This window comes from Convolutriloba macropyga, chromosome 14 (genome assembly GCF_964194025.1).
Source record: "Convolutriloba macropyga chromosome 14, txConMacr16.3, whole genome shotgun sequence".
Classification (NCBI taxonomy): Eukaryota; Metazoa; Xenacoelomorpha; order Acoela; family Convolutidae; genus Convolutriloba; species Convolutriloba macropyga.
This window is the reverse complement of record NC_134481.1, coordinates 29,126,716-29,152,709: the sequence shown is the minus strand read 5'-3', so window position 1 is coordinate 29,152,709 and position 25,994 is coordinate 29,126,716. Positions and strand designations below refer to the sequence as shown.

Below are 25,994 nucleotides of genomic sequence, written 5' to 3'. Positions count from 1 at the left end.
GAATAAATAGTTTTAATATTACTTGTTGCAATTAATTGCTGTCTTATCACTTAATCGCATTCATTACAGGTTTCATCGATTGCTGGTATGGATAAGGTTAATCAAAATTCTTCTTCGCAAATTTTTGAATTTGTAGTTGTCTTATCATTAGGTCTCGCGGAAGGCAGGTTCATTGGTTATTGATGTGACATAAGTGCTGGCTTTTAGTTGCATTCACAGCAAACATCTTTTTGGTTTTTTAAACGATCACCTTTCTTTAAAAAATTCTGAACATTGCATGTTTTTGTTGTTTTCCTATAGTTAACCTATAATTTAGTCTCAAAATTGACAGTTCTTATCGTACTTCTAGTCCGGCATAGTTTTGGTCCCTATATTATAACTCACATTTCACTGGGTCACAGTTTCACTGAATACGATATCGTTTTTTAAATGTTTAAAGAAATTTTGAGACTGTTCCTTCATTTATTTTTCAGCCGTAGGAACTGATAAATCGAATACTATGACGTTTTGATGTATGCTGTGGTTAATGATTTTAGTATGTAGGTATGTTATTTTTTTTATTGGGCAGCTGACTCTCAACAAAAAACTTTTTTTGGCAATTTCTTCAGATCTTAATTCTTTTTTAGGTTCTTAAGGGATGTGTCATTAATTCGCACAAGGTTATTGTATTGTGTACATGTTCTAAAGATGCGTATGGTCAATATTTTTAATAATAAAATGGTTATTATTCTTGGTGATTCTTAATGCACTTGATATTGGATAAAGGATATTTCTGAATGTTTTTAAGTTTTTTGTTCATTTTTGCGCATATAGTGTTATGGTTTTGGATGATTGTCTTGGTTGAATGTTGCTGTCAAAATGTTAACTATCATTTCATTAGATCATAGCAGTTCTTCGAATTGTAATTCAGTTGTTGTTCTATGATTTTTTAATTGCGGTTATTGAAGTGAGAGAATTTTACATCTTATGAGCCTATACGAATTTGGTGCTTTAACAGTAGTTGGTGGATGTATTGTTAGTAACAGCCTCATTCATAGGACTTCAATTTAAACAAAATTGCATTAGCGGAGACATGTACTAGTCATCTGTATTCACGCATTGAACTGTTGTCACGCCTTTGTTTAGACATTTTTCTGATGGGAGTGCTAAAAATATTCATCCGAAAGTCTTCTTGGTAATGAAATTTATCGATTTGCTGAACCAAAATTAGAATCTAAATTTCGTCCGTTTGTGCTCTTTTGATTTAAACAAAGCTTAATAAATGGTTTTTGAACAAATTTTTCAGATTGTTATTTGATACTGTTTAAACAATTTAAGTATTTTTTGGATAGATAATGACAGCAACCTGTTTAATCCGCAATTAATAATGAGCGGGATTTTTATTCATTTATTTACTAATTAGGCTTTGTTTCTTGTCTAATTGACAGGTTATTAAGAGCAATCCAGCCGCGTAAAACAGTGACTAATTCAAGTATATGTATCCAACCAAAATGTACGTTTCGCCGGGTAATTTTCAATATTTTAAGGAAATCATTTTTTATTTTATCTTGGAAATGCAGAAAGACTTTCGTTTAATCTAAAGAAACACGATTATTTTGTAACAGAAGTTTCCAGAACTCTGATTAAAGTGAATCTGGACAAAAACAACCATACAATTCTTTGCTCAAATTTTATTCAGTTCAATTTCAGTAGATTTCAGCAACACTAACATAATGTAAATAGAAAAGAAGATTAAAGCAACTTAAAGTACAAAAATATGAACTTTGCTACCTAATATCAATTATCAATTAAGGGATCCTCGCCGTTTGTGAGCCCCCCCCCCCCCCCCCCAGCCTATAGTGGGTGCGTATTACTTGCACCTGCCATACTTTTACATAAAGAATCACTATGTAAGGGCGCGTGCTATGTAACTGGGTTGGGGGGGGGGGGGGGGGGGTCGCATAACGTGTACGAGGGCACAAACAGAAAAGATCATAATTATGTCAGCGCTAAAACGAATGAGTTGCCGAGTTAGTTAAGCTCAAAACTACATCACCAGAACCTCCGTCCGCGGGAAGGTAGTAAATTCTACCCATTAATCCATTACTGAACAAAAAGAGCAAATTCCATATTCCAGTAACAACCAACATACAAGCGTAAATTAAACACGTGTTGTAAAAGCCAATGTTGTCGTTTAAGAACCCGCCGAAAAAATAGGACCCAATAGTTCGCCCGGAAGCTGCAATTACATTGAAACAAGATGCCGCTATTGTTTTCCGTTGCTGTGAATCCATGTAGCCTTGATTGACTGCAACCTTTTCCAAGATTAAGTAACTTGGGTTAAATAATGTGGCCATCGTAATACCATTGAGGCTCAAAACAGCCAGAGCCCAAGCCAGGGTTTCCAGGGCTGGCAGAAAACTGGGCATGTAAAGCATGAATGTACTGATTGGGGCTAAATCGGAATCGCTTGTTTCCTTCCCCCGCAAAGATCACATGTAGATAACATTTTTAATATCTTTTACGTTACCCCCACTCCCTCCCATAGGGTTCTATTGTTTTAGAAAGTCTACATTTGGAGTAAACTAATACTTGAATACTTACCAAACAGATTTCAAAAATGAAATCGATGGAATTTCAGTCTTGTGAGTTGTTGAAATCTAAAAATTTTTGTAAGAGTATATTTTTATGATAAAACAAATAACCGGAAGTTTTTTTTTGAAAACAACTGGAAAGCCATTAAAAAATCTCATTTTAGACACCCATTTCACCCAAAAAATGACGAACACAATGACTGTTAAAAGCTATCTTTGATTTGTCACGGAATGCTTTCTGATGAGAAGCCAAAATTTGGAAATATTTTAAAATTCTATCAGAGCAACTACTAGGTCGTTATGTTGATTCTATGTCAACACCATTGTAGTGAGAGTAAAACTTGGGACCTTCGTGGGTCGCGACTCCACAGTCTCTTAAATGATTGCAATCCTGTGCTCTCCACTGAGCCAACTGGTCCACACTGCGAGAGTCTTACTCGTTACGTGGCCGTTGTCCGAAAAAGCAAAGTACATTAAATTTTGCGGTTTGTGGAAACGAAACCATTTAACATTTATCTAGCACAAAACTAGACTAACTTTATTGACTGAGTTTTGTTAGTAATTATTTCCCAGGTTTAGGCCCAGACCCAAATTGAGCTATGATCAGACTATCCAGACTGAAATGACCTCTGATCAGACTTTCCAGACCGAAATTACCTCTGATCAGACCTTCCAGACCAAAATGATCTCTGATCAGACATTGCAGACCAAAATGTCCTCTGATCAGACCGAACCCAGACCTTTGTCCAGACTATACTGCGCTTATGGTCAGACTCAAACTCAGACGATTGTCCAGACTATAAAAAGACTACGATCAGACCTTCCGGACCAAATTGACCGCTTAACAGATTCAATCTAGACCAAATCTGGAAAAATGTACAATTTCTCTATTTCAAATTTAAAAGTAAGCTAACTAACCACAATCGGAAATTTTTGTTTGTTGAAAGAAATTTTAGAGATTTTTTATACAGTGCTCTCTTTTATTGCAATTATTTAAGTTACTACCATACAAAATTTTTTATCTGACTTAATATAGAGGGCCGATCAGATTTTCCAGGGCAATCTTATCTGACTGAGAGGGTCTCTGATCAGAGTTTCGAGACCAAAGGAGTTCGGGTCAGACCGTCTCCAGACCGTGGTCCAGACTCAATTTTAGACCATCGCCCAGACCATACTCAGACTATGACAAGACTTTTCAGACCCAAGTGACCTCTGATCAGACACTAGAGTTAAAAAAGCATGAGATTTTAGGTGTCGCTATAATTTATTCATTTAAAAAAAACTGATCTCTCCAGCAGAAAAAAGTGGTCCAGTAAAACCAAAGTCAAAAGCGTTTTCTGAAATGAAGGTTTTTCAGAAATTGTTTTACAAAAACCATTACATGCCATTGCAAAAAATAGCCAGCACCATAGATGAACTCAGACAGCTATTTATGAGAAACGTCTGGATCTGCGGTTGCTATTTCTATTTTACAGGTACTTGATAGCGGTTGGACTCTTCTTGTCTGATCCAAGCCAAGGGACTCGAAATGAGTCTCTGGTCAGAACAAATATCTTCTCTTGGCTCGCCACAGAGTCAACCCCATCTTTTTATTGGAAAAAATTGAAAAGAATGCAGAAATTGACATCTGATCAGATTTCGTGCGCTCGAAGCCGCCTCTAATCAGAGCCAAGTGCGCTCGAATCAGATTATGATCAGACTCAAGTGCGCTCGAAACCATCTATGATCAGACTTTTCTGACCAAATTGACCTCTGATCAGACCGAACCCAGACCATGGTCCAGACTATAAAGACTATGGTTAGTCCTTCCAGACCGAATTGACCTCTGATCAGACCAAACCCAGACTATGGTCCTGACTATAAAGCCTATGATCAGACCCCATCCAGACAGAATTGACCTCTGATCAGACCGAAATCAGACCTGTATTTTCGGGCTTGGAACACAAGGGTGCGCGCTCGATTGGGTATGATCATAGCTCAATTTGGGTCTGGACCTAAACCTGGGTTGAGATCAATTTCAAAAACTCAATTGCTTTGGTGAACAATGCTATGGGTAATTGAAAAACTCCTCGTTATCTTCTTTATCCAGAACTAGTATCAAGATGAACATTTCTGAATTTAATCACCAATTAGGTTTTGTTGCATTTCGGTAATTAGATACTGTATCTGTGGTAAGGAATATTTTTGAAGCAAATTTGAACTAAATTCAGTTAGTGCAACTAGTTTCCACGCACTTTTACAACTCTAATCTTAAAACATGGGTCGTGAAAATAGTTACAAAATTTAGTGCATGTGCTCAGTTTCTCGGATTTTGGCTATGCCCTCTAATATTGAGCCATCATTTCAAGCTGCATCTTATGATCACAACCTACTTTCTGTAGTATATTCTCCAACTATTTTATTGATATCTGTCAAATCATGCACCTGTGCTAATAAGGTGGGAATAGAATTGAAGATATCCAAAAAATTTTAATGAGTGAACGGCGAGAGAAGTTGATATGCAAAAAAATCCCACGTCAATCGTTGCTTATTGCAGGATTTATTCATTTCCAGCATTTTCTAAAATCATTCGTACAAAACAAGGGCTAAGTGGACACAGATCTGACGTGGGGCCTGACCCTTTTTTAACTAATCAATTGCTATTTTTCTTCACCTATAAAATATAAATACACTTGGTTAAATCACAACCGAACTGGGGTCATTGCTATTTTATGAATTATTTTAGGATATGGAACAGCTATGACAATCTAAGTTCAGACTAAAAGTAGTAAATTAAACTTTAGAGTAAATATTTATCATGGTAAGAATTGGCACGTTTGAGTATTTTAACACCTTAACCTAAAATACACTTATCGAATTAATTTACGGGCTAATTACTAATTAAGGGATTAAACCATGCGGGACATTTTGGGATTTTCATATGTGACAAAATTAAAAACATCCATCGGGCGTAAATGTTCATATTGACTCAGAAACAAGCGTTATTCGTTCATACACTGCTATAAGGATTTTTTCGCCAGGGAAAGGAAACTTGCCTATAACAAAAGCTACTGCTATTATGTAAGCTCCAAAACCTCGTCCCACTAACCACCCCACAGCCGGACCAGACAATAGGTAAGAAATGGATAATGCTATGAATATATAACCAATCGTCTCTTGAGGTAGGCCAAGTTCCTTTTCGAAATAAAGTGCGTAAGCGCTGTCGCGCAGACCAGATGTAAAGAATAATGTAGATGAAGGGATTACGACACTCATTGTACTGTATGTGGGAACTTTTTCAATTTGATTCAGTGGTTTTCCAAAAAGAAGTTGGGTAATTTTTGCAGTTTTATTTGAATTTGAATTTCATTTACCAGCTACATAACATTAATTAAATAAAAACAAAATTTAATTAAAAGAGGTTACGCCTGGACGGACTCTTGAAAAGACTACAGCCTCATCTAGCAAGAACCCGGTATAATATTTACGAAAACGAATTGAAATTACAGGAAGTCAAAAAAATAAATTGAACACTTCATAGCTATCCTGAATATATAGGTAAGTAAAGGATCTAAAGGAAGTTTTGAGCTGACCTGGAGTCAGTTCTCTTATGCTTTCAGGAATTAAATTATTTTCTTATTCAAAATTGTACGCTACGATAACTTTGATCCGCAAAGAATTTTTAATGTTTTTTGAATTGGGTACAGGTAAAAGTTTGTGCGATACTCTTCTTGTTTCACAATGGTTGCTGAGCGAATCTAATTTTAAATAAGTTGACTCAGGTTTTCTGAGTTCGTCAAACATAAATTTGAAAATATTGTTAGCAAAAACTTCATAAACGGTAAGAAGATGATATTTTGTCATGATATTCCTAATCACATCTGTTTTTCGTTTAAAGAAAATGGCCTTACATATTATTTTTTGCATCTTATAAATTTCGTCAAGATGTGTCTTATAGGTGTTTCCGTATATTAAAAGACCATATTCCATTGTGGATTTCACATAGGCATTGTAAAAGATTAACAATTGATTTTTAGTGAAATAGTTTCTTGCCCTATAGGCAACACCCGAAAATGTTGCTATCTTTTTTGCATCTTTTTTACAGTGGTACGTAAATTTCATCAATTTGTCAAAATTATTACCCAAATATTTACATTGATCTTTGATTTGAACGTCTTTGGAAACACTGTCTAGGTATTTAGCTTTTTTGTTGCGGCCAAAAAGCATAATCATGCATTTGTTTTCATTGATCGTTAAACAGTTCTGATCAAACCATTTCTTAACGTTTTTTACATCAGAGGAAAATTGGGTATTTTCATTAACTGAGCACGATGTTATGGTAGTATCATCTGCATACAAAACTACTTCCGAGATCGAGCAGCATTGGGGCATGTCATTAATGTATATCAGAAAAAAGTTGGGCCTAATATTGATCCCTGTGGTACACCGTAATTAACATCAATGGAGTTTGACGTCTTACTGTTCAAAAAAACATATTGAGATCTGTCAGAGATATAACTTTTAATTAAATCTAGTTTTTTTCCTCTGAAACTGTATCTTTCTAGCTTTGAAATCAAAATATGGTAGTTGACTGTGTCAAAAGCTTTTTTTAAATCGATGAATAATGACACCCCAGATAGTTTTTGTTCCAGTGCCTCAGAGATGAATTCAGTGAACTTTATTAATGCATTGATGCAAGATTTTTTTGGTCGGAATCCAAACTGCTTTGGGGTTAAAATTCTATGTCTGCCAACAAAACTCATAATTCACTTATTGATCAAAGTTTCAAAAACTTTAGAAAACGATGTTAACAAGCTAATAGGTTTGTAGTTTGCATGGTCGCTTTTACTGCCTTCCTTGTGCAAAGGAATCACTTTTGCTTTTTTAAATGGTACAGGGAAATATCGATTTTCAAAACGGGTGTTAAAAACGTTGCATAAGTAATCACATATTACTTGTAAGGAAATCTTAACAATTTCGTTTCATTGTTTAACCCATCATGACCAGCAGACTTTTTGTTTTTCGGTGACCTAATGATTTTGCTTAGTTCACTTGGTGATGTTGGAAAGAAAACGCAGCTCTGTTCAACTCTTTTGATTTTACTGTTGACTATAGAAGAAGGTTTAAATGACCGAGAAAGATTTTCGCCAATTTTTGCAAAAAAGTTGTTCAGTATTTTTGGCTCAACGTTACATATATTACTTTTTTCGTGTTGCAAATTCTTTGATATGCCTGAAACAAACTTTTTTTCGTTTCATCAACCCCAACCAAGGCATCATAAAATTTCTTTTTCTCATGTTCAATAGTTTTCGTAACTATATTTCTCTGCTCTTTGTAACTTGCACGGTTTTCATCGGTTTTTTCTTGCAACCAATTTTTAAAAAGCTGATTTTGCTTATTTATCTGGGAGTTATTTTTCTTATTGTACCATGTCGCTGTTTTTCGCGATTTCTTTCAAGGTGCAAATCCATCCAATAATGTATTCATTAAATTAACCAAAGTAGATACCCTGTTGTCAACATTCATGTCTGATTTTTTCAAGTTTTTGCAATTCAGTGTATAAGCAAAACAAATAATTTAAACAAGTTTGTTCATTCTTCAATTTTCTAAGATCACGAAATTTATGTGTGAAACAGCTTTTCGTCTCAATTTCGTCATTCAAAAACAATAAAACTGGAAAAAGATCACTGAGAGACGTTTTGATTGTAATAGTTTTATGATGCTCTTTGACAAGGAAATGATCGAGACAACTTTCTCTAGTTTCAGCAACGCGAGTTGGTATTCCATTAAGCAACTTAAAGCTGAAACTTTTTATCAAAAGTTCATATTTGAAAACACTTTTATATTTTGACAAAACATCTATGTTGAAGTCGCCACAATTGTAATGATTCTTGAGATTGGAATTATATTCCAATCTTCATACTCTTCATACTCTGCAAAGAATTTTTCTAAACTCTTGTTTGGTGGTCTATTAATAACTGTATAAATAACTGTTGTTGTCTTTTTCCGTTTTAACTGTACTTTTTTCAAAAGATGTAGTTATTGGCGTTTGAATTTTTTCAAAGCTGATTTCAGATTTCACCAGAAAAGCCACACCTCCTCCTTTTTTTCAGTTCTTGACTCAACTACTATTTCATAACCCCCTAAAGAGTACATTCCCAGGTTATCATTTTCGTTAAGCCATGTTTGACTAAGAGCAATTAGCCTGGGTTGTTTTTGAAAATTTTTAAGAAAACAACTGAGCTGGTCATGATGGGATTTTAAGGAATGTATGTTAAGGGATAGTATACAAGGATTACCTATTGCCTGTAATTCGTTTTCGTAAACGTACTCCCCCATAATTTATCAAAAATTATAAGTTAGATTACAGTTTGCAGATGCTTGTTCCCTCGCTGCCCCATCCACAATTTTATTGACATCCTCCTAGCATAGAGCCATGTTACTGCTTGTCGGCGTAGCTGATAGATCAAACTGTCCTTTTTTGCAATTTACTGGGTCGTCAGGTGAATCCCGCTTATGTTTTCTGGAGTGATTAGAGTTAGTAGTCTTTTTCTCAAAAGGCTTAAAATTTTGTTTCCAGGTTTTGTCTATATGATTAGATGGATCAACTCGAAGTGTAACGTCGTTTCTTACAAAACCCCTCGCAACTGAAGTTTCACGTTTCCTAATTGCACAATGTTTGAGCTCGTCCACCACCTTTATACTATTTACAGCGCAGGAGTAGTAGTTACCATTTAAATTCTTTCGAAAAACTTTCACTTGGCAGTTCCATGTTGTTGAAATGAGCCCAAATTTATTGCATTTGTTCATAATTTTAGCATCTTTGGGGGGGGGGAGCCTCTCATAGATAACTATTTTCTTACCCCCGTTTAATTTATCCGATAACATTTTCCGCCGGCTGAAGATCCTTATCGTCGAAATAAATTTTACAATTATTGGGGTTTTTCCGTTTTTAAAATGCTTCAAGGGATGGCATGCCTTGATTCGATCAGGCGTAATTTGATCATTGAAGTGATGGTAAATTGCTTTGCAAACATTATATAAGTTTTGCTAAATGGGTTAATTGGGAAGTTTTTGAAAATCAAGCAGTCTTTGATTGAGTATTTTTCTTGGGCCGACATACGATTTTGAAGCTCATCAACGTTTTTGTTCAGTATAAGAATGGTATCTTCTTGACATTTAACTGTTTGCTCAAGTGATGTAATTCTGATCATAAGTTCTTTAACTGATTTAGTCATTTCGCAGTTTTTGGTTGACCCATTTGCATTAACAGGATCTGAATTAGCCATTTTGCATGCAGAATGTGTAGTTGAAGACAATAGCATGGCCTTGAATTCGAACGCTGATAAAGAAAAGCAAATTTGAAAGCAGCGAGAAAGAACCGACTGATCGCTAGCTGCTCATTTGTTTGTTGTTTATGATTGCCAAACCCAGGTTGATCTGGTTGAAATTTTCACAGTATCAAAATGCGTCATTGGATTGCGAAAAAGCTTTTGAGCTTTTGAACTAAATTGTAAATTGAATCGGTAGAAAAGTAAACTGGTTTTGTTTTCGGCTGGGTTCACAAAGATCGAACCGAAAAGCTATTTTCGGTTATGTTGAAGTGCTGTAACAGTTTATCAGTTGTAGTACGCACTTGAGGTTTAAAAGAGCTTTATGCACCCTATTTTGTTCCTATTGTTAAGTAAAATTGGTAACCAATGCGAGCACTACAAAAAAAACAATCAATTTTAGATGCGGTCAGTAAAACTAAACAAATGAAAAACTTCCCTGAATTTGAAGAAAAACTTCATATAATCTGAAGCCTTCACCTTCGCTTTGTGAGACGAACTTCTCACAGGCATAAAAATAACTGCAAGAAGGAAAAGCACAAATTCACAGCTCGATGTTACAAGAAACGGGGTTTTGAACCCCCCGAGAGGTAATAAAGCGCTTCCCATTGGAGGGCCAATGACTGTTCCCAGACCCATGCTTATCTGGATAATAGTTGTGATTAAGGAGGCTTTTTCTGGGAATACCTGGACTGCCAGGGGCATTGTGGTACCATATAGAAGCGAAGCTGCTATTCCATTCACTACTCTTGAAGCCAAAGCTGACCAGAAGAATGGGGCACCATTTGGACCTTAAAACAGCATACATTCTTAAAATGCTCAGGTACACTTACCAAAAACAACCTACATCTGAATTTACCAAAATTGATCAGGCAAACCTAAATTTTTACCTGAACTTTACCTAAATTTTTCAAAGAATTATATGAGAAAATTAAGAGAAAATTTCGGTAAAAACGCCTGAACTTGTCTGAGCTTTCATGTATGATCAGGTAAAAATTCAGTCAGTTATGTTCAAAGACTTTAGGTAAAGTTCAGGTAGACTCAGGTGTTGTTTAATTGAGAACAATTTCCCTGAACGACTCAAGAATATTCAAGTGTTTTTAAGGTAAATTTTCATCAGATTATATTTACCTGATCTATTGAGGAGCACTAATAGGATGCGCGGCAATGCCGGACTCTCACTAAAAAACCAAACAAACAAAAAAAGGCAACAAAACAAGTGAGCAATTGTCGGAAATATTTTCTCTGGTCACTTTGTAATACGACTATTGAGAAAAACTGTTCCGGTACAATCTATTTTTCAAGCCAATCTCAAATGAATCTCTATTTTTCAAATTAAGTATGCGCAAAGTACACAATTCATACAAGACCGCCATCAGATACAGGAACGCGTCCACTAAGGCCCCAAATTACTTGAGAGCACTAAAAAGATGCACGGCAAAACCGGATACTTAAGGGTTCTCACTAAAAAAACGATCAAAGAAAACAAGGAAAAACCATTAGGTCTTGCTTAATCGCTGGCTTAAAAATATTGCAATAGAAACACTTTGTCCCTATTAGTTTATATTAGTTCACAATCAATTTGAGCTACAATTAAGAAATATAGCGGAAGAGCTGCTGTTTTTGTTCGGTTAAACAAAATTGATTAGATAGTGCAGCCGATGTTAAAACAATTTTCAAATAAACAATCAAAAAAATTTTAAGTAGACAAATCCTACATCGTACACGTGTTCACATGCCCTCAAAATTAGGGAAAAACACGCCGCCCTTGTTTTAGCAGTACATTGATGCATTAGGAGTGAAAAAAACAATTTTAACTAACGTTATTTGCGTGGGGATTCTAATATCAGCATCTTGAAACAAAATTCTGAGCAACTGCTTACCAGATCTCACGAATAAAAAATGTTTGCAAACACTTAACAGTAATTCTATTCGTGCCCTTCTTTGTCGCCATTATTTAATGAAGCCTCTATCATTTCACCCTTATAATTTCACCCCAATTTTAATCCTTTATATAGATGGCACCATTAACATTGGTACTATAATCGCTGGCCATGCCTCTTGGGCCATGGCCATTCCTCAGCAACCCACGGGACTTGATATGAAACTATTGCAACAGAACATGGGATGAAATTTTCCGTTCATTTCTGAGAAAACATTCTTTTAATGTTGATTACTAGCTTGCAGTGTGGAATGATATGGTGTTAAGATATGGGGGTTACATGAATTGGGGTGAAAAGAATTAGAACTATTCTATTACCAGAAACAATGAAGCACCCTGAGCCTGTATTTCTGCAATTGCGCCTTGAGTTTATTTTTTGACATCTAATGTCATTACAATACATGTGGTTTTATTTATAAAAATTATTTATGAAAAATGTAATTTGACAATAACTTGTTCCTGAGAAGAGTCTTACGTTCGTTTGATTCAACTTCCTCCTACCTTCCTATGAAAATTTGTGGTCAATGTACAGACCTCGAGATTTCAAAGCAAATTAATTACCGGACCGACATAAACCGAAATAATTTTGCGTTTACCAGAGATATTATAAAGTGGAAGATCTGATAGGAATCAATTATATCATCCAATATGTAATTATTGTCTGATCAGATGATGAGACCCGTTGATCCATCTGATCAAAGAGCTTATTTACTTTAAGACAAGATAAATAATTTCATGTTAGATGGTAACATTAACACTGGTACTATAATCATTTGTCCATGCTTACACGCCTTTTTCCCTGTATGGCCGCACCTTTACAGATTTAAACTTTGAAAGACTTCCATTTTTGACAAATAGCTTTCAATAATTTATTATATCCATTTCTGGAAACAGCTGACAAAGAAATAAGACAACGTTAGATACTTTTCAAAATTCAGAGCTAAAATTTCAGATTTCTAAAAAGGTGTATACATTTTTAGATCTGTTTTTTAGTATTCTTTTCCCTGGAAAGCTTAATTCAGTTGCTACCAGAATTAGCTACATGTTGACAAACCTTCGCTTGAAATGGCAAAGCATGCTACTCCAGTGGCACTCCATAGGACTCCAGTGCAGTAGAGGAACTTGATGTTTGACGGGTTCAGGATACTGGCCACTATGAAGGAGAAAAAGAGATTGGCCAGGTCGAATGAACCAATCACAAAGCCTATTTGCGTCTGTGACAAACCTGAACAACATACCGATATTGGTTTCACTTGACGTTAACAAGAAAATAAGACAAAATTGCAATTTTTGATGAACAACTTTAAAAAAATTAACTGGATTTGCACACCTAGTTTATTTTCAAATGAGCATAGGATCTACGTTTGAAAAGAACCGCTTTGAAGTCCGTTTTTAGCAATCTCGAAACACGCCTTTTCCCTCTATGGCAGCACTTTTACAGATTAAAACTGTGAAAAACTTCTTTTTTGACAAATAGCTCTCAATAATTTATTATATCCACTTCTGGAAACAGCTGGCAAAAAAATAAACACTGCTATTAAATAAGAGATTGCATCCAAAAAGAAATGCAAAAACTAATTTTTTTAAGAGCGTAAATGGTAACAGTTGATTAAATTTATCTGAGAAACAGAGAGGTTAAACAGAGAAAATGGAACGTATGTCGATTAGCTTTACCAATAAAATTTGAAGGTTAGTTTGGAAATATGGAAGCTCGTTTCTTTTAATACACTAAGCAGTCGTTTGGTTTAAAATTGTAAAATCTAGCACAGAGGCAGACAAAAATTGTTATTTTTTTTGGTCTAAAGGCATTTGGTCCTAAACAAATTTATAGAGTCTTATTATTATTGAGAGAGCAAAGTTATCTCGGATATACTTTCTCTTTAAAACTTTTGCAGAAAAAATTTGATAGTTTTGTACTTCTAACATGACCGTATAATTGTTCTGACCCTCTTGAGGGGGGAGGAACTATATACTCAAATGGGTTTTCTTTGTTCCGTGAATTTTCGCCGATCGATATATTCATCGTAGAGAGTTGAGACTGGTATCATTAGAAAGCTCGTCCAGCGTAGAATATGAAATTAAAAAGATTTTTTAATTTTCGTTTTCTACAGGGAGTTATCGAGGTTTAAACTTCTGAGAAAAGTAGAGTGAATTCACGTTGTTTTTATTCAAATTTTTCCTGAATTTTTGCCTAAATTTTCGTCAGTTTTGCTAAAATTTGCTATAATTTTTAAGAATAATGTCGTTTATTTTTTTTTTGAAGACGAACAAGCATTCTTGATTGTTTTAATTTATTTTTTTTGGTAAAAAAAATCTGGATAAACTTTTCAAAATTTAGCCTTTTTCATCAAAAACAGCAAGAAATAAGCTACTTTAGTCCACTTTGATTAATTTTGCCGACAGTACACCTCCAAACAACACTCATACAATCTTTGAAGACTCAGAGTGAGCTATTTCTACTTCAGAGTCCGCTGAGAGTGCTCTGTAGTTAAAACTTTGACTTTTTTGCTAACTTTACTCGTTGATTATCAAAAATGCAGAATTTAATTTGAGTTTTCAACTAACAAATTATCTATATCTACAATATTCGAAAAATCAATTGTTCCTAACTGACAATAAGCATTAGCAGGGATAGTTTTGGGCCATTCTTGGACTGCTACAATCTAAAAAAAATCGGGTTGTAATCAGGCGGTCTTTTTTTTAAAAAAAGACCTTTTTTAATAATAAAGAACAGAACATATCAAATCAAAGCTCAGGAGTGATAGGTCCAACCAATTCGCTTACTAAGCAGCTCGAAGCTAATGCATTTAGTGTTTTACTTGAAAGTTTATGGTCGTTTCTTTTTTTTTAAAAAATAATTGACTTTTCAATAAATAATGGCTTAAATAACTTTTCCTCTATTTTTTCTTCTTTTGTTCAACTTCCAGCTTAGTTTCAGCAAAGAAAGAATGCTTCTTCTTTCTACTGATTTAACATTTATTCTCGGTTGCCTTTTAAGCCTGAAGTTATTGTTTTCTGGCTTTGATACTACAAGATTTCAGATTTTTGTTTGTTTTGATATTTGCCAGTTTTTCACGTTTTCTAATTTTGTCACATTATCACATTATCACAGCTCTCATGTCACATTATTAGCGTTCAAAATAAGGCACATATTAAAATCGTGAAAGAAATACATCATCGTTTTTACCCCCTTCGACGCCTCTTTCTTGAAGAAATCAATTGAATTTTTTAAATTTTGTCTAACTGTCATTTATACTTTGTCGTTTCGGTCGTATGAAATTTCCTGTATAGTGATAGCTTTCATTGGCTTTTCATGGAAAAATAGAAGAACAATCGTTTTCCAAAATAAAAAAAAAACTTTTCAATTTCGCAATTTTGTTCTTCTTATGTTTCTTTTTGTTACCTAATCTCGTTAGTTAATTACAGGTCAAAAATGACATTATGGGTGTCAAGGGAATAAAAGTGATTGGTGTCCCAAAATCTTTTTTTAAAGACTTTGTTATGACCTTACTGGCTTCGATGCCGGTTTTTCACAAAAAAAGTAAATTAATTTGATTTTTGTCATTTTTGACGATCTTTTTGTAGATGCAAGAAATATTCTGGATAATTGCAGGTCTCGAGGGCTTCTTTTTCATGAATAAACGACCCTATTTAAATAGTTCTTTTTGTAATTAATGCCTTTCATGGCATTGAATGTAAATTTGTTTCGCAAAAAAAAATTAAAAGTATTACTTTAGCACTTCGCTTTTTTGTCTACTTAGTCTTACTAATGAATGGCCACGTAATACATTATAGCTGTTTGAAGAAGGTGCAACCGAATATATTTTGAGGGCCAAAATATGGCTTGACGGTTTTGACAGCGTTTTCTAGCAAGTTTCAATTGAAATTTTGTTTCTTTGTTTGTTGTTCTTTTTAGCCGCTTAAAAAAATGAATAAGGACAGGTCCTAAAGCCCTTCTATAGAAACAGTGGTAATCATAAATTTTTGGTAATATTAATTGATTCATAATGGTATTTATTACTATGTAGTTAACTGTTTCAAAAAAATAAGTTAATTTATTTACTTTACTGTTTTTGTTCTTTTTTGTATAATTGTTACCAATCCTTTTTATGGACTGGTCGCATATGTTTTCTGGTGATTTATAAGTTATTTTTATTTAGTTGTAGGTTTATCTGACGGTATGTTGACTTTTTTTATTAAATTTAGTTTTTAAGATGGACATAAATTTTTTGATGTAATTAATGTTTGTTGTTGTTGTTGTTTGATTTTGCTGTTTGTCTTGACTCGTTTTCTTAATATTGACATATTACAGCAATCTAATGCATCAATTTTTTCTCCACTGAGTTATTTGCTTTGGAGGCTGTCTTATCGTTCATACAGAATTTTTTGAAAAAGACTTGGACTTTTTTGGGATTCGCAAAAATTATTTTTTGGGTTTTTCTATCTGTTCCTCATTTGGTAGACAATTATGCCAAAAATGTGGATGGGCGGGGTCGCAACCTTATGTGCCATAGCACATTACCGAGCCACCTTGTTGAAGAGCTTAAACCTTTTCACTGGTTTATTTAAATAGCAGATGTTTGGCAGCCAAACAAATCAAAAGAAAGTTGCAATCAAAATTAATGCTCGACGTTTTGGCAGTTTATCCGAAATTTTAGGTATAAGCATTAAGTTCTGAACATTAGCAAAATTTTTAACGGGAATATTTTCTACATTATTGTTCCGACCCCTCTCTGAGGAGGGAGAAACTATATACTCAAATGTGTTTTTTTTGTTCAGTCAATTTTCGCCGATCGATATATTCATCGTAGAGAGTTAACACTGGTATCATCAGAAAGCTCGTCCAGCGTAGAATATGGAATTAAAAAGATTTTTTCATTTTTCACTTTTTATAGGGAGTTATCGAGTTTTAAACTTTTGTGAATATTAGACGTAATTCACCTGTTTTTATTAACCTTTTTCACCAAATTTTCGTCAATTTTGACCAAATTTTCGTCAATTTTGCCAAAATACGTTAAAATCGTTAACTGTAATGTTATTCATTTTATCTCCAAAGACAGAGGAGGGTTGCGGAACTGTTGGATCCAAGTTCTTTGGCTAGAATTTACGCCAAATTTTTCAAAATTCAGACATTTTTCGTCGACCACTTGCTTTATATTTGCTGTAAGTAGACACCTTTAAACTGCAGTCATGATCGTTATAAGCTCACAAAAGAACTGGTTGTACTCCCGCTGACTTTAAGAATCTTCTGAAATTACAATATTGCCATTTTTTGCAAATTTAAAATCGATAATTCAACAAAATGCATTAATTTATTTTGACAAACTGAAAAACTTTCTGTAGAATTAATCTTTTTCGCAACCATTTCAACAATTAAGTGTTTTATTAGACCTGCACTATAATTTGATCTCACCATAAATCCTTACAGTAAAAAAAACTAGGCTTTAATTGGGAAGAGCAATTTTTTTCTGAATATTTCGGTTTTTGTAGTTTTTCAGTTTTTCTATGTTAGTCTTCCCTTTAACTTGCTGGACGTAGACACCTAAATGCTGAGTACGAATCCTTCGTGAGCTCAGAAAAAGAGCTCAATGTACTCTCACTGTCTTTAAGAAGTTCTGGAACTATAATGTTGCCGGTTTTTGGAAATTTAAACTCGATAATTAAACAAAATTTATTATTTATCTTTGATATATTGGTAAACTTTGATTTAAAACCGATGAAATGAACAAGTAAGTGTTTTCCGTGACGCGCAGCAAAATGTGGGTTGATCTTCATCTCACCATGGAACCGTATGATAAATTTTTTTTTAGATTTTAATGGGGCGCGACCTTTTTCCAAAAAATTTCCGCAATTTTGAATGTTCTTTAAGTAAATTAGGGACCAGAATTTCGAATCAAGGCTATTAATGACAGATACTGTTTACAATAAACGAGACACAGCGAGATTTTATTTTGGTTTTAGAATTAAGATCATAGTTTTTTATGGCTCTGACCAATTGTTTTCGTAAAGATTTTATGGACTTCTTGCGTTTTGTTTTCATTTCTTATGATTTTCGTAGTTGAATAACTTATTGTCCCCAATGAAACATCCAGTTAATTTTTAGATGGTTTGAAAGAACATAGACAATTTTTTCAGTTGTTGTCTAATGTCTGTTATGACTTTGAATAAATTTTTTTGAGAAAAGATCGGTGATTTTTTGAATTTGCCACTTTTTTTCTTTTTTCTCTCAACATCGGAGGCAGTCTCAGTAAAAACAGGCAGAATCCGATTTTCTGTGATTTTTATATTAATGTTGGTAACGATTTTATATTCAACTAAATGTTTCTTTATTTTGGTACTCTGCGTTTTCAATTTTTCTTTTATTGCTTATCATAATTGCATATTTTATGAGTTCATTTTGTGTCCTTGTCAATTTATTAAATTATTGACAAGTCCCTTTAAAGGACGGCATTGTATGGAAATTGCACAACGTTGGCAAAGGCGTATCTGAATATGTAAATTATTTTTGTTGAATAGTTTATGCTTTTTTGGCTGATAAATAATTATCTTGCAAAACTTTAAGGTTTTTTGATTTTGCCTAAGTTTTTCTTTATTTTCGTTGTTACACGCCATATACTTGATAATGATAGATCTCAATTGCTTCCCTAAGTTGAATAACTCAACGTAGTAAAAGATTTTTGTTTGTAGCGGTTTGTTTTAATGACTTTCAAATTAAATTATAAAAAAGAATAATTTCAAATTAAATTCAAAGATTTTTTCCATCTGTCTCCTTTTTCCTTTTATTTTTGTTATTATTTAACTCAATCTCAATCATTAGAAAACTCAATTACTTTTGTTGATTCAATTATTTTTTTCGCGCTTGTTTCTACGTTGTGACTGACAGCTTCGACAGCTTATTTTCATAACAAATTTTGGAGATTTCTATACTGTTCAATTTTTGGGGTTTTCGTTGTCATGTCTAAGTAGTCATTTTACGAGAAAGACTCGTGGATGTTAAGATGAAAGGAAAATGTTGATTTAAAGTTCTTGCAGGGAACATCTTATAATTATAGTGCCATGAACAGTGTCATGTCGTAAAATTGTTTCTAATTTTGGCTTCTTTATGAATTTGTTTTTTTGTGGGCTCGTGACTAAGTCTCATTATTAACAGGCCCAAAAGGCTTCCTGAGGTGTTGAAGATTAGTTCATCTTTTTTTGTTGTAATCCTAAGTCTGCTGTGAGTTTTGAAAACATTTGTTTTCAAAAATAAGTTTGGGTTTTTGAGCTTCGTCTTTTTTAAAGTTTTTTCTTCGATTTGTAGCTCAGTCTCTGTCAACACAAGTCACAACCCGCTTAAAATGAGCTAAAAATTATAACAGATTTAGCTTCAAATACTTGTTTCTCGGCTTTTGTTACTACTGTTACAACGAGATTTCATGAAATGATAGATTTTTATATATTTGTAACTTTCAAAGGATTTTTTGTTTCTTTTTAAATTATAACAATAATTGTTGATCCCATTGGCTTTGAAATTTGGCGCAATCGAACAATGGATGATGACTTGTCTCAATTGCTTCCTATGCAGATATAAATTAACATGTTAATGGTTTTAGTTGATATCTAATGACATTAATAACTGAAATTAATTATTTTCAAAGACGCAAAAGTATTTTTGAACTTCGCACCTATTTGCTCTTTTTGTCGACCTGTTAACCAGTCCCATATTTCTTCTAATGAAGTATAGTTTAAATTTTTTGATTTTTATCTAATTCGAGTTTAATTTTGTTTCGATTTTTTTTATTTTAGATTTGGTTATTATATTTTTTCAAAGATTTTATTATAGTTTTGATCGTAAATAATGTTTGTTATTTGATTTTTATTTTTGTCCTTCCTAGCAATCCTCTTATCAATAATTTCCATCGGCCCTCTAGCGTGGCATCGTATTTCCGTATTTCATTGGTTGTTTATTGAACGATTTGTATGGTTTTGAAAGTTTTCTATTTCTTCATCATTTGGTAGCCAATTTAGTCAAGAATGTGGATTAGCGGGGTCGGAACATTATGTGAGTACGCACATTACCGAGCCTCCTTGTCTAAGCTTAATACCAAATTTTAGCTTTATAAGATTACAATTTAACATAATTGTCGACTTTCATCATTTTCTAACAGGAAGGAATGTTAAATAGCTGTTATTGCAGTTTTAGCAAAAAATATATATATATCTAGAAACTAATACTTCATTCCCTTCGTTCCAGTTAGTGAGAGGACTAATAAAATCATTACATTCAACATTTTTTCTTGTTTCTATGCCCTAATTGTTGTCCAAATCGATTAACTTTTCAACTTAAAAAAGACTAATTTTTGTATACCTTTTTTTCAAAAAAGACTCATGGTTTGTATCAAAATCATAAGTCATTGATAAACAATCAAAGTTTGCTATTTTGATCTTTTATTTTTCACAGTTTTAACTAGAATTTGAGTGCAAATTTTTCGAAGATTTAATCGAGAATAGAGTCAGAGAATTTAGGCGTTTAAATATTTCATGCCTTGATTTTTCAAGTCGAAATTACCATTATCAAGGGTTTTCATCGACCACCCAGCAAGTTTTTACTTCTCATAACTTTTTATTTGCTCTAACTTTTTTTCTGACTGACATTTGGTTTAACTTTTAAGTTTATGTTTGAGTCAAATTCGAAAGTAAAAACTAGCAATTTTATTCTGCAAAAGCATTGAAGAAACGTATCTCCGACTTAATTTTGTTATTTTTATATAAACAAGACTCAAGATTCTAAACACCTATTTTAGACCAAACGCTTTTTGGACCAAAAAAGAGTTTTTTTGGCTGCCGCTGTGCTAGGTTATACTATTTTAAACCAAACGAGTGCTTGTTTCATTATAAGAAAGGAGCTTACATATTTCCCAAATAGCCCTCAAAAATCATTTGCAAAAGCTGTACCAATAAATATCTTTGACCGCCGTTTTAAATTGTGTTTTACCTGAGAGAAAGCCACTAATCAAGAAGTGATTTCAGGTTATTCAGTAATTTTTTAAAGAATGAGCAGTTTCTTTTTGTTTTGACATTTCCACTAAGTCGGTGCTCCGTTTCGCGAAAATGTTCAAGATTCTAGATTACCCTGGGCAATAGGTTTAGTCAATTAGCTAACATATGTGAGTTTGAGTGCTTCTTTTTGTTTGTGAAAGTATCCGGTTACTTGCTTACATATAGTATGGTAATTCAATATTTATTTTTGTACTTTCTCGTGATACTTCAAGGCTTAGACATAATGATGGCAGTACTTGAACAAACTCCACAGCAACCTTTTGATGTATGATTTACTTACCAGGATTAATGAAAATGACAATAATTAGTTGGTAGAAAATTTTTTTCTTCGGATTTTTTTTTCTGTTATTTTCTAATTTTTAATCAGATTTACTAGTTGTTATAGATTAAAATGCTCAATGCTGTAGCAACTTTGTTGGATATCAATTTTCATATCACAGATGTTTATGATCAGCTCTTAAAACTTTTTTTGCAAGTTATCTAGTTGTTCCGGCCCCCACTTTAGTGTGGAGGGAGGAATTATATACTCAGCTGGTTTTTTTTGTTAGGACAATCGATATATTCATCGTAAAGAGTTGTGAGTGGTATAATTAAAAAGCACGTAAATCCTAGACTATGGAACTAAAAAGATTTTTTCGAATTTCGTTTTTATACAGGGAGTTATCGAGGTTTAAATTTTTGTGGATATTCGACAGTTTTTATTCACATTTTCAATAATTTTGCCAAAATTTGGCACGATTTCACTTTTATAATTTAAAATAAATTAACAATTTTAACCAAAAATTGTTACTGTTACCGTTACAGATAGAAGAACGTTGCTGAATTGTTTCATTGAAGTTTTTTAGCTAAAAGTTTTGGTAAAATTTTTAAAATTCGAACTTTCTCATCAGAAATGGCACAAAACATGCTTTTTTAGTCCACTTTGTTAAAGCTGGCCAGACGTAGTGGCCTAGAAACCTAAACACAGCCTTCTTAATCTCCAAAACAGCGCTATTTGAATTTAGGCGCCCTATGAAAGTCTTCTGGAAATAAAACTTTGCCGTTTTTTGCTGATTTTACTCGATAATTATACAAAATGCATCGTTGTTTTTTTTAATATTTGATTTGTTTCCCTCAACAATGGGTCTAAATCACATACACATGGAACACTTGGGCAGTTTTTTGGGCGCGCGGCAAAATTAGGGATAGGTTTGCTATTATCATGGATTCTTACAACCAGAATTTTTTAATTTTTTTTTGCTACTGCTTTTTTTCCAAAATATTTTCCTTTGATTTTCTTATGTTAATTAATGACAAAGCTTTTTATTCACGGCTCCACTAATGACACGTCCAGTTTACGTAAACTAGTTTACGTAGTTTATGAGGTCGAAAGTAGATATGGTTTGTTTTAAGAGAACCTAAGAGTTTTTATTGAATTGAGGAATAGTTTTATTAAATCTTAACTGAGTTTTTGTGTTCTGCCTTTAATTTTTATTCTTTTTGCAGTCCGATTACTGATTCGAACGATTTCAAATGGCTTCCTCATGATGTGTAATTTAACTGTTACCATGCATTCGGTTGTTAACTTACGCATCTTATGTCATTGAATGTAATTGTTTTAAGGAAATTTCAGTGAGTTTTCGAATTTGTCAATATTTTCAAATTATTTTAGTCAACTTTTTGCCTATTTTCATTGAATACAGATCAAATTTTCTTTCATATAGAATATAAACTAATTGAATTGTTTTAACAGAACGTTTTCTTGCTCTTTGTAATACGAGTTTTGATACGAAATTTTGTAAATTTTGTGCATAATTGCAATTTTTGCTGTTGTTTTTGTTTTTTTTTCGTTAATTGTCCCATTGCTAAACATTCTAAATGGAAAAAACTTTACAACATATGGTATTGAACATATTTATTGTTTTCATAACATTTGGTTTTAAGGGCTGCAACACCGTTCTCTTGCAGAGTTTGATAGAGTTTTTTTGCACTGTGTTTGTTGTTAAGTTTTTTTGTCGTATGACAAATATTGGGTAATTAAAGTCTCAGTGGCTAACTATAGATAAATAACTTTTAAAGAACTTTATAACTGATATCGCTATATAGCTAATGGTTCTATTGACTTTCAATTTAAATTTCTACAAAAAGAGTAAAAGTTTTCATCAACTTATCTCTTTTCGTTCTGGTTTGCGTTTTTTTCGTATTTAACAATGTCGTATCCTTTTCGTAACTTAACCTCTTTCTTCGTCTTAACCTCTTTCTTCGTCAACATTAACTTCTTAATGTTGATGTTTTGTTTAACCAAATAAAAAATATTCTGTTGTCTAAACGTCTTGACTGATGTCTTCAGGGCCTAGTCAATTTGTTTCAGAAGAATTTTGAGAAATTCAGATACTTTTCAATTTTTGTGGTTCTTTTTGCTTCCATTTTGTGATAGTCGTTTTACAAAAAAGATAGTATAATCAAATAAAAATTTCATTTTCCCGTGGTTAATTTTTTTAAATGGCTTCAACACTCTGGTTTTGTAAAGTAGTTTGTGAAAGTTTTTAGTTCAGCTTGTATTTAATGTTGATTTATAGTCTTATAAATTAGTCTTACTAATAGCAGGCGCAATTAGTTTGCCAAGTTGGCCATTGATTTTGTAATTATTTGTTGTTTTTCAAAAAAGACAATAGATTTTTGAGATTTTCCAATCTTATTACTGTCAATTTGTACTTTAACCTCTCTATAGACAAATTAAATCCCTTGTCTCTTGAACAATTTGCCCTTTATAACGGATTTGTTTTCGCCAAATGGTCTTTGTTCTTGGTACAACCAGTTTTTCAAAAATGTTAGTGATTTCTGCATATTCGGCCCTTTTTGTAGGTTTTCGTTTTCTTTTCACAGAATCACAATAATGGGCGTCATTTGAGTCGCAATTTTTGTCATTAGCAAAAAAAGACATACAAAATTTTAAATATTTTTAAAGAACATTTTAATGTTTAATTGGCTGGGCCATCGTTTTCGTGCAAAATTTTTCGTGCAATTTTCCTTTAGGTCTTTATTTGTCGATCTTTTTGTAGTCGTATGACATGTCCTGGATAATGAATGGTTTTAATCGCTCTCTATGGAGGCATAAAAGAATCTCTCAATGATTTCATTTGATTCCTAAGTTTTCCAATCACTTTGAAACTAATTCTTTTCAAACAAAAATCATTACTTTATTAAACTTTGCCCTTTTGCTCATTTCTTGTCGACTTGTTACCAAGTCGCATTGAGGAAAAGTCCCATATTTTTTCTATTAAAGTAGAAGTTATTTTTCGTATTATAAGTTTTATCTGATGCCATTTTGATTTGGTTATTAATGGTTTTCAAGAAAAGGACAACGAGTTTTTTTCGTAATCAGTGTTTGTAACTATTTGATTTTTATCGCCGTCTTTTCTCCTAGTCATATTATGATAGTCATAGATCTCGAAGGCCCTCTTAGGAGGATTGTTTGATTCATTTAGTAGTTTGTGGAACGATATGTTGATATGTTAATTTTTTTATCTCTTCCTCATTTGGTAGACAATTAAGTGAAAAATGTAGATGAGCGGGGTCGGAACTTAATGTGCGAACGCACATTACCGACCCTCCTTGTTATCTTTAAAAACAAACGAAATTCATTGTTGCATTTTGTCACATAACATGATTGACTCTGAGAATTTTGAAGTGTAATTTTAGGTTAATCAAATTTTGCTGCAATGACAACAGTTGCAAACTTTACGGTTCAAAATATTTTTAACTAAGATTTGCACTAAAATTCCAAAACAATAACGCAACAGATATTTTGCAATCAGACCTAAAAATTTTCACTCTTTTTTGTTCTCAATGCTACCATATTAGAAGCTTGAACTAATTACTACCGATAGGTAAAAATTAGTACTGTTTCTATAATGTAAAGATTTTTCTCCTTATTTTTGGTAGAAAACCTCGACTGGGGTCAACATGAACTGAAAAGTCATGGAAGTTTGACGGGAATTTGCAAGATCAATATTTTTCCCCTAAATCTGTTAAGTACAGTATCTTTGACAGTGATGTCGACACCAGGCATTACAGGCACAAGGCGTTCTTAAAAAAAAAACAAAATATTGAGTTCAACCTTTTTCGGAGCCTTTCTCTGGGAAGAAGGGTCCAGCCAGAGACAAATTGACTCCCTCCATTGCAAGAGTTATACTGCTTATAGCCACTACCACTTTTTTCTTCCACAATCCAGCTTTTTTCTCCCTTTGCTCTTCCTTAACCAGTTTAGTTATCAATTTGTTATTGATAAAACTGGTTTCAGCTGATGAAGTTCTCACTATGCTTTCCAGCTCCATATTATGGTCAGTTAGATAAATATTCTTAGAAATTGATTTCCTTTTCCCTCTATCATTTTCTGAACTGTTAAATGTACTTTATAACACGGGTTAAATTTTACTGGTGAAATCAGTTTTACTATAATCAAGAATTATGAAAGTGTTACTGAGGACTGTTTCGATGGTCTATGGAACTGCTGAATCATCAATATATAAAATGCTAATTTTTAAAATTTTCCATTTTTAAAATTATCAGATAGGGCTGCTTGTTTTCAAACAAAGATATGATCTGCCTGGCATTAATTGAAGCAATTACACACTCCCCCAAGAAACTAAAAACTTCAGTTTTAAGGTTGTTTTTAATCTTGGAAAAGGAAACAATTTACTAGTGTTCGCGTTAATAATATGCACTTTCGGTTCAAGCCAATGTTATATATAGTTTCAAATTTAGAATAACTGAAGTATAGAATAAATAGTTTTGTGTTATAGAACAGTAAATGGACAAACAAGGATGACGGAATAGAGTAAATAGAGTCAAATGTTACCTTGCTTATCCAAATAGTTTTTGATCTGTTGTTTTGATAAAAACTGTTCACACATTTTCTGAGCCAGTCGTCGATAACAGTCTGCAACTCTGAAATACCCACGAAATTTGTAGAACGGTGTCCTCAACACTACTCCCCCCCCCCCCCCCCCCCCCCCGTATGAATGTGATCATCTGCGATAAACCTTACTACACCATTGAAAACTGTAATGGTAATGGCTACCCAGGCTGAAATAGTATATCAACACCGAATATGAACGCGCGGGGCGGGGGGGGGGGGGTGGGTCAACA

The 25,994-nt window shown here is 33.3% G+C and overlaps 2 protein-coding genes across 2 annotated transcripts in view; one reads left to right on the top strand and one right to left on the bottom strand.

Annotated features, from left to right (window-relative positions):
• The window catches only part of LOC142353214 (uncharacterized), a 712,302-nt gene that overhangs the window by 335,646 nt on the left and 350,662 nt on the right, over nucleotides 1–25,994 (top strand). The window lies entirely within an intron of this gene.
• Nucleotides 1,935–25,661, bottom strand: LOC142353011 (MFS-type transporter SLC18B1-like). Its single transcript, XM_075405193.1, has 6 exons — nucleotides 25,546–25,661; nucleotides 24,964–25,204; nucleotides 12,880–13,050; nucleotides 10,329–10,674; nucleotides 5,609–5,838; nucleotides 1,935–2,434 (listed from the first exon to the last, which is right to left on the bottom strand). Exons 2-6 carry the CDS (start codon nucleotides 25,178–25,180, stop codon nucleotides 1,989–1,991), a joined length of 1,410 nt encoding a protein of 469 aa, XP_075261308.1. The 5' UTR covers nucleotides 25,181–25,204; nucleotides 25,546–25,661; the 3' UTR covers nucleotides 1,935–1,988.